Raw genomic sequence first — 13,518 nt, forward strand, 5'->3', positions numbered from 1 at the left:
TAAATGTGTTTTTATTGGTTACATTATATACAACCTGAAAACCTCTGTGCAGCAAGGGGAGAATTGTTTCTAAATTACAAAAAATGATTAATATATAAATAAAATATACAGTATTTCATAAAAAATTACATGAGAATTAAAAATATAAAATAATTATATTTACACAAAACACTAATAATATATACACACATACTTTCACAAACTCATCCATAATTACAGATCAGTGACTATACATTCAGATTGAAGACATTTGCAGTTTTAAAAGCTAGCTGTCTACTTCTTCCCAAAATGTCTGTGCAAAGATGTGTCTGTTTATTCTGTTGGCAAAGGCTGTTTTGCTTTTGTAAACTTTAACTTTTCATTAAAAATCCTAATTTGTATAATCACTGCAGTTCACATTCATTGTCTGAATTTTCCCCCAAGTCCTCCAAATTAAACATTAGTGCGACTGTCTGTGATCTCAGATTGTTAATTAGCTTTTAGGTTTGGAGTTACAAAACTAGTCACACCTGACTGCACTCTCCGTCTTCTTGCTCTGAGAATCCATGGATATCCCAAAAGGGCAAAGATCGGCTGATGTCCTCCAGAAGTCCTTCACCTCCTGGTTGTAAACGATCCATGACTTCATCATCATCAAAGCACCAGCCAGGCCAGTCCACATTTACACCATTTGTAAAGACGACACTAAAGAGAGCAAGAAGTAAAACTGATTATTCATCAACATTCACTATGCCACTGGTTCCCCTGCTACTGACTACTGTGTGCCCAGTATAGTGTCGCTCCCTCCAGTATCTTTTTCAAAATGGATAATACATTTCAAATGTTTTTATTATGAATGGATGTACTAAATGCAGTTTAAGAAGCCTTTACAATAACTAAAAGATATATAATATACCTCAGTAGTACTGGCACAACACAGTAATTAATAAATGTTTGCATGGTGTTCAAAATTGCAAAATCATAGAAAATCATTTAAATCATACCCTTATAAATATACAGTAATGTATTGTACACTAACAATAAGAAAGTAATTAAATTAACCATTGAATAAAAGTTTTAAATTGATAGAGATTAAAATGGACAGTGGAATGAAAATGGAGCTGAAACAGACATCATAACAAGGACATTGATATTTAAGTTATATATATGTATATATATATATATATATATATATATATAAATATATATATAAATATGAAAGATAACTTTTTGCAAATGTTTAACGAGAGATGAAACGCATTCAACATGTCAATTGTGACTTAACACATGCTTTGTGGTGAGAAGCGTGAAAGACACTGGGTAGCTAAAGTTTCCACTCCCACAGAACAATCTGTCCATTATCAGCCTACTCTTCTCTGAAAACTCATTTCAATAGTAAAGTTTTGACAGCGTAAAAATTAATTTTCTAATGAAGGAAAATTGCTAATTTAAGTACTATTTAGAAAGGTATACTATAAATACATTTCCCGCTATGATTATTATGACGATGGTGTTATTATTAAAATAAAATCCTTAAATATGCTGTCTGTATTATCAACTTTTTATATTGTGCATGTCAAGTAGCATATGCCACATTAATATTAGCAGAAGTTTCTGAGGGCTCCACATTTAAATAATAACACAAATGGTTGAGTCTCTGCCCAGGTAGACTCACAGCTCAGGTTCTACATGCTTTGCTCATACAGGCTGAGAACCATTTCCTCGGTTTCATTGTTAAAACTGGGTTGAAACTATTGTGCACAGCAAAATAGGTTCTGCCATGCAGTCTTTAGGGTGGCCATTCATATTGAGGAGATGACATGCAGTTCACTATGGGGGAGAAAGGGGGGTGGAAGGGTAGAATCACTTCCAGTAAGTCGAGTCCCTGACAAAACATAAGGGGTGTAGGTTCATGGGTGGCCATTCTTGTCACGGTTCAAGTGATTACCGCAGATTTAGAAACCCCCAGACTTCCGTAGGCGGAGATCTCGGAGATTGTCTGGTATTGTGAGACTACTGCTTGGCATGTTTATTAAACTGGGGCTTTATCTATATGTAAATTAGTGGCTTTAAGAGCTTACGTATGTGTCTGTTCGGTGTACAAAAACAAATTGAAAGAGTAAATGCTGTATCACTCTTCAGTCACATGTCAACACTGATATGTGTATATTTGCTCTGATACTGGATGCATACATGGTACTGTGACAATGATTTTGGCTCTTAAGAAGTTTCAATTGTTATCTATAATCTATAATACCACCAGGGGTCCGTTCCATAAAGCAAGCTCAGAAAAGCTGCACCTGACTTGAATGAGCCAAACAAATGAGATCAGGCTAAAGCGGTTCCATAAAGGCAAATCCACGTTCACGCAATCAAACTAATTCAAGACAGGCTCGAGTATTCAGACTAATTGTGTGTGCACGCCATTCACATGTAGCCCATGATGACGTCGAACACAGATCAAACTGATTCACAATGACAAAATCCATCACAAAAGAGCCACAGAGCAGCAGCAGTCTCTAGCACACACTTCTGCTGGAGACATATGAAGAATTTAAATATATGATCACAAAAAGCAAGGTACACGCCTTGAATAAGGGAAACAGTGCAAGGGTTGAGGTTGTTATATAGACTAGACCTTAATCAATTAACAGAAAAAGGGAAACGCAGAGACATGCATCTATCTATCTATCTATATCTATATCTATATCTATATCTATCTCTATATGATTATTATTAAGTCGATTTCATTTGAACTGATTTTTTTTTTTGATGACGGTGATTAATGAGGCCATATAATATATTAAATCATCTCTTTTCTTTCAGGCTAAGCAGCAACTCAGGCTAAACCTGAGAGTTAGCCTGGTCTGGACAGGGTTAGTTTGCCAGCATAAGTTGCTATGGTAACTGAGCTTGAACTATGCTGAGCTTGCTTTATAGAACCAAATCTGCTGGGAAATGAGCCAGACTAACGAAATAAACCTGGCTTATTTGGTAATCCTGCTTTAAGGAACAGAGCCCAGGGAGGCTTCTTATCAGTCTCAAATGTATTCTGGAGCATGAAAATGACCCCAATCATACAGCCAGATTCATAAGGAAATGTCTTCAGCAACAGATGGTGTGCCCCCCAGTGCCCTGATCTCAACATCATGGAGGCAGTCTGCAGAAAAAAAGCAGCCTGCCAAGTATCTTAAAAAAACTGTATGAAGGCGTACCGAGGAGAACCAAATATTGTTTTCATTGTGCTTTTTCTATTTACTTTGCATGAAGTTAAATAATAAATACATATCATTTTTATTTATTTTTGAAAGCATCATCACTTTACTTACATTGAAACTTTATTATGTGCATCACTTTTTATTGGCCTTTAGAAATGCTAATGCTTCCTTTGAAATGTATTTTGGCTGTTTGTATCAGTATTATGGTTGTACGTCTTTCATTAGTCAGCTGTTGTGTCTTATGTCTTATGTCTGTTCAAGTTGTGTATTTTTTCACAGTGCAAAACAAACCACACCAGTTATCTAACTGTTTGTCTCTCAAATTAAAATCCATACATTTTCTAGACAACATGTTAAAATTGTCTAACCTGTTCCTCTTGTCATCGTCATCTCCATCCACCAGCTGCTCCTTCCATCCTTTGCTCACCGTGAGCGCTCTGTGTCTCAACAGCTCCACTTCCTCTTCCCAATCCGTGTCTCTGTCTCCATCACTGGGTGACGGTGACGGTGAAGGTGTGGTGGAAAAAGAGGGAGAAGAAGGAGGATACCTTGACCTCAAATTGGCCATTTTTACATTTCGGTCTCTTTTTAATACCTCTCGGTCCCTCACTCTGTCCTTGGCTCTTTCCAAAAGACCCTCAAGAGGTGAAGGGTGCCCATTTGGATTGTGTTCAGAGATGGTGTCCTCGGTTTGGGGTAATGTGTGCTGGTTACTCGAGGGCAGATAAAAACCTTGTCCATCTTGAATGATGATGTTTGGGATAGAGGCACTCCTCTGTGTTTTCAATTTGAGCTTTTTATTGTGGGTGTTAAGATCTGGCAGCTCAGGTTCAGATAAGGTTTGGGGGTCATCATGCACATTCCAAAACATCCCTTGGTTTGGCTTCAGAGACCCCAGCTTCAGCACCCTCTGTTCTGAGTTCTTCTTCATGTTTTGGTTGTAGTCAGAATCAGAGTTGGAGGACAAGTTGTTGTTTGAAACCTGTCCTGAGTCCTGCAACAACTGTCTTGAAACCTGAGTAAACGGGTCCTGATGGGTGCTGACTGGCCTCCTCCTTCGTAACCTGGGTGACTTCAGATTTTTGGAGAAGCCCCAAACCTCTGGAAATGTATCTGTGTCTCCAGACTGGACATAGCTGGAATTTCTCCTGGTGTCTTGGTTAATGGACTGGGAGTCTGAGTCCCTGCTTGTTGGTATTGCTCTGTCTGCCGGTAGTCTTAAAAAGTCAGGCCTTGCTCTGGATGTTACTGTTGGGCGAGGAAGGTGTAAAGTGTTCGGTTTGTTTATTGGATAGTCAATATCTGGATATTCACCCATTAAGAAAGCATATGGTCCAGTGGTGCTCTGTTGAAATGGATCTGCAGCAGCACTAGAAATGAAATGATCATCCAGATTAGGGGCAGATTGAGCCCTCTGGTTCGAGGTCACCCATAACTCCTTTCCCACCATTTTCTCTTCTTTCTCTATGTGGATTCCACCTTGTTCTTCTCTTGCTCTCATTTCTATCCATTCATACCCTCTGACTGTTTGTTTCTGACCAAAGCCCTTACGCAGTACTTTACTGTGATTGATTTCGGGTTGTGATTGCCAAAAAGACAATCCAGTGTGAGTGGCCACTTTGTCTGCTTCAACAGACTGATACTGTTCCTCAGTTTCTTTAGATGCCAACATCCTATTTATTGACTGGGGTATAATGAGTTCATCTGTAAATTCATCCACAAAAGCCTCTCTCTCTCCTGACTCAGTTATAGACTCTGATATTGTCTCCATATCAACTGTCTTGGCCTCTATAACTGGTTTAACCTCCAGCTGCTGGATTTTCCAGTTGTGCAGTTGCCTTGTTCTCTCTGTCTCTCTCAGATTCCTTAGTGTTTCCTGACAACATAACAAAGACAAAATGAATCAACATTCAACAACGAATGACAAAGTGCAACAAGACCATGAGTCAACAGCCAACTTTGCAGCTCTGGAAGGCCCCGTAGTGCTTTGAGCTAAACATGAATGTCTATGCTGACACACGCTAATTAGCTCGAAACACAATGCCCAGCTAAGGCCATATTGGACAGATTGAAATTTTGAGCTGATGCGGCACTAGATGAACAGTAAAGGGATCACCAAAGTTATTGGGTCATCCCGGAAGGGGAAATTAATGTTTAATAGATGTATTCACAAAAATCATGTTATATAGGAAAAGTCAAGTTATTTTTTATTTCATTCATATGCACAATAATAAAACAGACATTATATTTCACAGTACAAAGGCAAACTTTTAGCACATTTACCTTTGCCTGGTTGATGGTGGAGACCCATGTGGAGCAGCTTTCTGAGGTGCTGGCTGTAAATATGTAGACATTCATTGCACACTGAAGCTCACCTACCTCCACGAGAACAAACAAACCTGAAAGATGAGGAGGAATGATTTGGGGATCCATAATATATTTGCACACAATCCAAATATCTGGCATCTTCAAGAAGAGGCTACTCACTGCTATCTTTCAGTGGGATGCAATTTGTTCTGTCCAGGGCAAGAGGGGGTCGAACCACCTTCAGTCGCTCTCCTTTCTTATGCACTTTTGTCATCAGAAGCACATCTGAGAAAAGTAGAGCCACCACCTCCAGCTGCATCACATCATGTGTGAGGAAACAGGACATAGTCAAAAAAAGTAATGGAGGGACAACCCAAGGAGACAAATGAACAATGACTGAGCGCACCGGTTCTGCTCACCTTGCTGTCTTTTCTGCCCCGAATCTTCAAGTTCTCCTCCAGCAGCAGCTTTCGCACAACTCCAGGACCAACTCCTGTGATGGGGCATGTGAGGTCAAACTGGCAGATCTCTCGGACATGCTGTCAAAGATATAGTGTATGTTAGGAATGATCACCAGGAGATTAGGGTGAGGACAATATTATTCCAGCAGAATCCTGTTACTGTAAATCTTTTACAGTGTTTTTATCTGCCTTACTTGAATGAACTCTCACATCATGTCTCCTCTCCAACACACACAATTTAATGGATTTTCCACATTTCTGATCTGAACAGTAAAATGCCTACACAGTGTGATAAATGCTGAGGCTCATGGATATTTTACATGTGCAATATGTGCTTTGCCTCCAGTGAAGATCTTCACTTTTTTTTTTTTTTTTTTACCTCATGCTTGGCTTAAAAAATGATAAATTTAAATGATCAGTGCAGAGAATATACTATACTATATTATACATATATACATATACATATACATATATACAGAGATCTATAAAGCAATTTTCACCTTGTCAATTTCTTCATTTATTCCCTCCACTTCATATCGTTCCACCCTCTGTGCAGAAATGGAGAGAGCAAGCTCCTCATCCTTTAGCTTCAGGTAGTCATTGATACTATCCAAAAAAGTGTTCATGCTGGACAACTGGACAGGACAAGTAGGAAAGGCAGTTAGCATGAGTAGTAGGATATAGTAGACAACAAATTACTTGTGCTAAATTAATCAGGTTAGATGATTATGCTTCTAAATGTCTCACCATGCCTCTGAGTGCATGCTGTACATGAGGGTCTTGGGTAGTCTTGAGCACAGCCTTGAGCAGCAGGGGGTACTTTGTGATCCTCTGATGGGGTTTGGCCTGCATGTCTCCGAGCCGCATCCGCTCACACTGAGGATGAGTCTCCACCCACTGGATGGAACACAAGATTATTGTCTCAACTAAACACTTTTTCATTGTGTCTTGAAACTATGAATGAGATCATTAGGATTTGTTTTTTAAAATTAATTTGTTTTTAAAAGTATTAAAAAAACCTCAACGCTAACATGTCTTTCCAGAAATTAGCCAGAATGTGCCAGTTACACCCTAGTTAGAAAATAGTTACCAAATGCAAACCATTCACAGCACAGTCTGTGAATGTTCCAGATAAACCAGGACATAATTTCTAGAGAGATGTGTTATTGTTATTGTTATTGCCCCCACAGTATCGGAGTGGTGACAGAAGACAGGCTGATGTCTGAAAGCAAAGATGAATCAAACTACGTCACACAAAACTAAAAACAAGAACTAACACAGGGTGGTATGTGGAATGTTTTTGTTTTTTGTGATTTGGAGAAGTAGACCCTTTTAACACCCACGGTAGTATCATTTCCTGGTTAAAAAAAAAATATCACCTCCCACTCAAGTTGACAAGTGTGAGAATATGACATAAATGAAAAAGTAAGTGTTGGATAAACATTGGTCCCCTGCTTTATAGACAGGGGACCACTTTATGTTGTATGTTGTATGTATGTATGCAAAAAATACATTTACACACAATTTAAACATTTTAAACTTCATTTTAAACTCTGTTCAGTTTTCCAGGCTTTATGTAACTGTTTAAGAAGTGCTGTAGGGCATCCTTTTCTCACTGTCACTATTCTCATAAGTGTCCTGCACACAGTTCAAAATCCTTTAAAATGCTGTTAAAGCTGAATCATTTGAAGAAGACGTTGGTGTTAAGAAGTGGTTGCCCTTCAGGAAGCAGTTATGACACCTCACCCACAGATTATGAAAACATCACAAACCACATAAGGCCGCCATTAATAACAGAAGAGTTAGTCATGACATTGAATTCCATTTAGGTGAATTCAGTGGTAATAATGGTGTTGGTGTGGGAGATGATTTGAGAGTGTGTAAACTTTTATCTTTATATGCATACAACTTTGTGTTGGTGGGTGTGCTTGCTGTGCATATGGATGTCTGCTGCTGTACCTGGATGTACGTGAGGAAATGTGGGTTGCTCTCCATCTGCCTACGTGTGAACTCAAGATTGTATTCCTCTTCCCAACAGTAATGCTTATATGATGAGAAACGCTCTTGGAACTGAGGACAAAAAGACACAGATAAATAATGTGAGAAATACTCTATTATACATTAAAGGCCTGCATTCAAAATTTGACTTATAAAAAAGTGCTTTCAGCAAAATGTATCAATATTAAACGATCTAATTATTGAGATAGTATTATATCTTCATACGTCACATTATCAGATTAATATTAGTGATGTATTAACATGTAAATGGTTAACACATGCGGTTCTGCAAGATATGTTAACAAAAAAAAACTTTATTCAGGTGGCATTGCATTGCCAAAATATATTTGCTGTTGCAATTTACATTTACATAACGTGTAAGAGACAGAGTTGCCAGTATGGCCATTAGAAGGTCCACTGTATAATCTTAAACTACATTATATATCGATATCCCCCATCTAGCACACTGAGTAACTCATTTATGACCACTTGGCAACTATATTTAGCATTAAGCAAATTATCCTCATCCTTGAATCATCTAAAATCTTTCCTAGGTCTGTGGAAAAAGCCTTTATTGCAAGGTTTAGATGCACATCATTTGCATTTGCCTCACATCCATTGTTGAACATTATTCCAGTTCTTTGTGCTATCTCTTCTGTCAAATAAGGCAAATAAGCCATGTAGGTAACGGGATTCATCACAGAAGGGAAGTAAAGTAGTTATTAATAAATCTATGCAACATAGAATTTTATATGCTCAAATTGTTTTCTGAAAATTTTAATCTGCAAAGAAATAATAACTATCAGATTAAAGTAGTAGAATAAAAGGACTAAAAATATGTTCCACTGAAATGTATTGTAGCAGTATAACAGCATACACAACACTTTATAACACTTAACTAAAAGTACTTTCATCACTGACTGACAGACTAACACCTACAAATGTGTTTGAACTGTGTTTTGCAGACTGTCAGTTCTCACCTGCAGGCAACCAGCTTCTAACCTCATGGGGTCAAATGGCATGCCTGTGCTCCGGACCTCCTGTAACATGGGATAAATCACCTCCTGCCAGAACAGCTGGTGTGCAGTGAGGATAGAGGGCAGGTTGGAGAAAAGCAGCTCGGGGGTCACCTGGCAAAGAAGGAAGTCAAAATAAAAACAAAAATGTGTTTGTGTGTTTAAGTTGAACTCCCCTGCTTTGGTGTGACATTTTCCATCTCCTCAGTGGAAAACTATTGTTGTGCTACACTTTCCATTTGTATTCTATATCATCTAGAGCGGATGTTCTCACTGTGTTTGCCAATGTATGTCAATAGTATGCTGATCAGTGGAAAATAGGCCTGCAGTATATGTTAGTTGTGCAGGATGTTTCTTTATATTTCCAGTCAGGCCGAGGCGGCATACACTGTAAACTGACCTCAGGGAGAAATCCACGCTGGTGCAGGTTGACAAGAGCTGCAATGACCAGCTGTGAGAAGCAGACAAAGCTTTGTTAAACACCACAACATCATCTGGAAAGTCCCCTGTCAAATAAAAATAACTTTTGTACTTTAATGAACGACAGCAGATGGAGAATGACTTCATACGTCTTTGATGATAATTAGCTTGTTGATGTAGGTGAGTTCAGTGTGGACAAACTCCCACAGCGCCTCCTGTTGGTGTCTCTGAATCTTAGACATTGTCTGACAGTGAAAACAAGACAGTGGAGGAAAAAAGAAAGAGAAGAAGAATTACTTGTAATGCTTTCAAAATGTGCAAATTCACAAACTGAGCAGTCATTTTCCATAAAAGCTGGAGAATAATTTAAAGGCCCATACTGAATGAGAGTGCACCATGTCTGTCCAGTTTTTCTCCAGTGTGGTTCCCTGACTTTCCTCTTTCCACTTCCACTTTAGACTGACTGGCACAGCATATGCCTCCAAATCCTGCTTCAGCACATCCAACTGACCCTGATGGGTTGGAAAAAGACCAGAAAAGAGCAAAAACAAAAAGGTAGAAGGATAATAGCAACAAAGATAGAGGTCAGCGTGAGGGAAAATGCAAATGTGTAAATGTCATAACACATCTCTAATTCCTTAGAACTGATGATTAACAGTTGTGGTGTTACATCTAAAAGTATGCCAGCAGAGCAGATTAAGAAGTGCTGCAGTTGTTTCTGTAAATAGAGTGGGCGGTTAAAGCAAGTCAGAATCTGTTTCTGAGCATGTCAGCATGTACTGTGATGAGCTGGAGACGTTGTAATACCTCAGATGCTGGGTTCTTGTCAGACGCCCCCTGGCTAAACAAGACCTGTCTCAGTGCAGCTCTGGGTTTGGCTCCTGCAGATGCTCCCTTAGTCACTGTTGCAAAGTCAGTCACAACCTTCTGCTTGGTCCGCCGCTGGAGAGGCAACATAGAATCGGACGTTAGTGCATTTGACATTGTGCATTTCATGTTGGCATAATAGAGAATAAAGAACATTTTAAAGATTATCTTAACAACATGAGATATGAAACTGGGCAATATAGTAATCTAGACTGTGCTTATCTGTGTTTTACAGATATCAAACTGCCCCCAACGTGATTTCTAACATTTACATTATGAGAAGAGTAGGGTCACGAGGTGGAGGAGTTATTCAGATCTTTTACTTCAGTTAGAGTTAGTAATACATCTATTAGGAGTGAAAGGACAGAAGTGATACCTGCAAAAAGAACTGAAACTAATGTACTTGTTATGCAGAATGACCTCTTTAGTATTCCACAGTATTGTATTATATTATCACTACTTCATTCATGTGTGAGCAGCATTTTTATATTGGTTGATTGTTTAATTTGCAAAAACTTTAATCTTCAAAAGACACTTGTGTTTATAATTTAGCACTAAAAGCTTATTTTTCAGCTCAGTGAAAACATTTATCTCATTCATGTCTAATTTAAAGTGTAGTTTTAAAAATATGTTGTAGAATCTTGAAATAAGGAACCAATGCTGCACAAAAGTTATGAAAAAGTTGAGTCTGGAGTTTGGAAAATTCTTGAAACAAGTGGATTTGAGTTTTAAAACATGTTGAAATAATGCATCGTGTTTTAGATGCTGAAAAATGTGCAAAATATGCAAAACAACTAGTACATACAGTGTCAGATAAATGTAGTGGAGTTATAAAGCAGCATAAAACTAAATACTTAAAAATAGAAGTACCACAAAACTGTATTAAAGTACAGCGCTTTAGTATTAGTACTAACTTTCCACACTGATAACGTCACTACAGGAAGCTGCCACTTGCCTGATATCCAAGTGTATTGAACTTGTGTTTGTCTGCTGACCCCCTGTGGTGGAGATTTATCTCTGCAGCTGCAGCTGTTGCTGTCACGTCAACGACATCTGGCACCCTGTTTTCCCCATCCACACTGTCTCGACGCTGCACTGATGTTTCTTCCATTGGTGATTCATTTCCCCCACCGTTGTTGACATGTGGTGCTTTTGAGGAAAGGCTGCGGAAAAGCTCACAGGGTTACTCATTGTCAAATTAGGGTGTGTGAGAACAACACATAGAAGAATAGTTTCATACAAGGAAATAAGATACGCATAACAAATGAAAGGCAGAGAACAAAAACATTGAGGGCTTGATTGTAATTTTAAAAGGTTTATTTGCTACTTATTCTGCTTCCCTTTCGGTGCCATAGATCTATTAATTCAAGGCAAATAAACACAGTTAGCAACAAAAGTGTAAAAGCTGAATTACTATAAACAACTACTTTATTCCATAGTGTAAGAAACTGTGACTTGTAAAACCTAAAAACCTAATAATTAGGAAACGTCTGCTTGTGACTGCAAATTGCTACAGTTCAACCAAAGCCAACATTCCCCCCATTGTTTTATTTGAGGCCTAAGGAGCAACAGTCATCAGTGATGAATAAAGCAAATATCAGAGTTTTTCCTGTTCAGTTCATTCTGTCTTGTGACACCTCATATTTCTCTTGTAACCTGGTCTGGCTGGGAAAAACTGATTTAGGAGTAGATTTAGTCATTTAGGGCTCATAAATGTATTGACTAGTGGTGTCTGTCAGCCTACAGACAGTGACGTTCACTTTAACCAAACACTGATAGTTTCACATGACCACAGCTCCAGTTACACAGCTGCGCAGGTCGTAGTGTCACTCCACAACTCACCTGACTTTAGTTCACACAACCCTGACATCCTAACATGAAGCACGTCCTGCTGCAGCTTTAAGTTACAGCGAAGAATGTGTCTGCCTTCTCAAGGAGCTACTGTATCTCGGGGAAATATTTCATGACTTGCAGCAATCCCAGAAGCCATTTTCCCGCACTGCTGGTTCACTGCTGGTTCACTGCTTTTACTTAAGAATAACAAGACTCTATACACTCGGTGAAGTGTAGAATGGCTGCTTTTACTTGTAGTCACACGTTTTTTAGAAGTTCTTGTAAAAGTAAAGACACTCGCACGAGCAAACACACTGCAGACAGGTATGCCACACAAATCTGCTCGTGCAATATTGTCAAACATCAAAGACTGATGCAATTGCTTTCATCACGGTGGCACACCTGTTTACAATCACTGTCTGTCTCCCTCAGTAAACCTAAGATATCTGAAAGATTATATTTCAATTGATCCATTCACTGACTGATAACAGGTCTATAAAAACAGACTTTATAGCCTCAGTGAATCAACCCATCAAATGAAACAGGATACAGCAGCTTTAAACCTGAGAATGACTGAACAGTAGTGAAGACATGAAGTAAAATGCTGCACTGAAGTACTGAACCCTCTCATCTTCTTACACTACCAGGTATGTGTTTAACAAATAAAATTATAGTCTTTACCTGAGCTTGGTTGAATCCATTTTGTTTCACACAGTCATCTTTGGTTTCTGTTAGCTTTCTCCTCCTCTCCCTCTCTCTGCCTACATTGGTTCAGTCCCTCCCTCTTCCTTTCACCTGTGCCTCTGCCCTCTGCAACTGGCCCAACGAGAACAACTGGATTCTGCAGCCAACAAATCAGTGCTTAGTCCTGGTTAATGTGTTACAGTTAGTACTTAAGTGCTTAAAGGAGCGGAGGCGGTGACTGATTTTATTCCAGGATGAGCTATTGTTGTTTCATGTCAATCATGGTTATTGATCAGCTTGTGCAAACTGGAGGAAATCATTTTCATGGGGCGAAGGATTCTCACGTCTTGACACAGCAAAGCAGCAGTTGTTTTTGTCCATTACATAACAGAAAGAGTGTGCCATGGATAAACAATCGACTGTGAGAATATGTTCGATCATGTTGTAGGAAGGAAAAGAGCAGGTAGGAAAAAGTGAGTTATAGGGAAGTGATTAAGGCCAAAACATGCAGGTCAAAAAAAGAGTCCAAGTAAAAGATGAGGACTTGAAAGGTAAATCTACATGAAGGAAAGAAGTTATTATAAATGTGATCAAATATTTAAAGCTTTAGAATGTAGACTGGCAACATGCCTGAAGCTAAACGCACTATTACATCCTCATTAACACTCACACATTTACACTGTATCCACAAACACCACATGCACTCCTGTAGTCTATTAGACAGATTTATGCACA

General features: G+C 38.8%; 1 protein-coding gene across 1 annotated transcript; it reads right to left on the minus strand.

Moving 5' to 3' along the window:
• plekhg6 (pleckstrin homology domain containing, family G (with RhoGef domain) member 6) lies at positions 1–13,301 on the minus strand. Its single transcript, XM_053326516.1, has 15 exons — positions 12,781–13,301; positions 11,222–11,429; positions 10,180–10,341; positions 9,780–9,911; positions 9,549–9,644; positions 9,380–9,430; positions 8,944–9,093; positions 7,925–8,035; positions 6,713–6,862; positions 6,466–6,600; positions 5,924–6,043; positions 5,685–5,817; positions 5,481–5,596; positions 3,566–5,073; positions 1–684 (listed from the first exon to the last, which is right to left on the minus strand). The coding sequence occupies exons 1-15, from the start codon at positions 12,798–12,800 to the stop codon at positions 504–506; spliced, it is 3,273 nt and encodes a 1,090-aa protein (XP_053182491.1). The 5' UTR covers positions 12,801–13,301; the 3' UTR covers positions 1–503.
• Between the last annotated feature and the right edge of the window lie 217 nt (positions 13,302–13,518).

Source organism: Scomber japonicus, chromosome 10, assembly GCF_027409825.1.
Source record: "Scomber japonicus isolate fScoJap1 chromosome 10, fScoJap1.pri, whole genome shotgun sequence".
Taxonomy (NCBI): domain Eukaryota; kingdom Metazoa; phylum Chordata; class Actinopteri; order Scombriformes; family Scombridae; genus Scomber; species Scomber japonicus.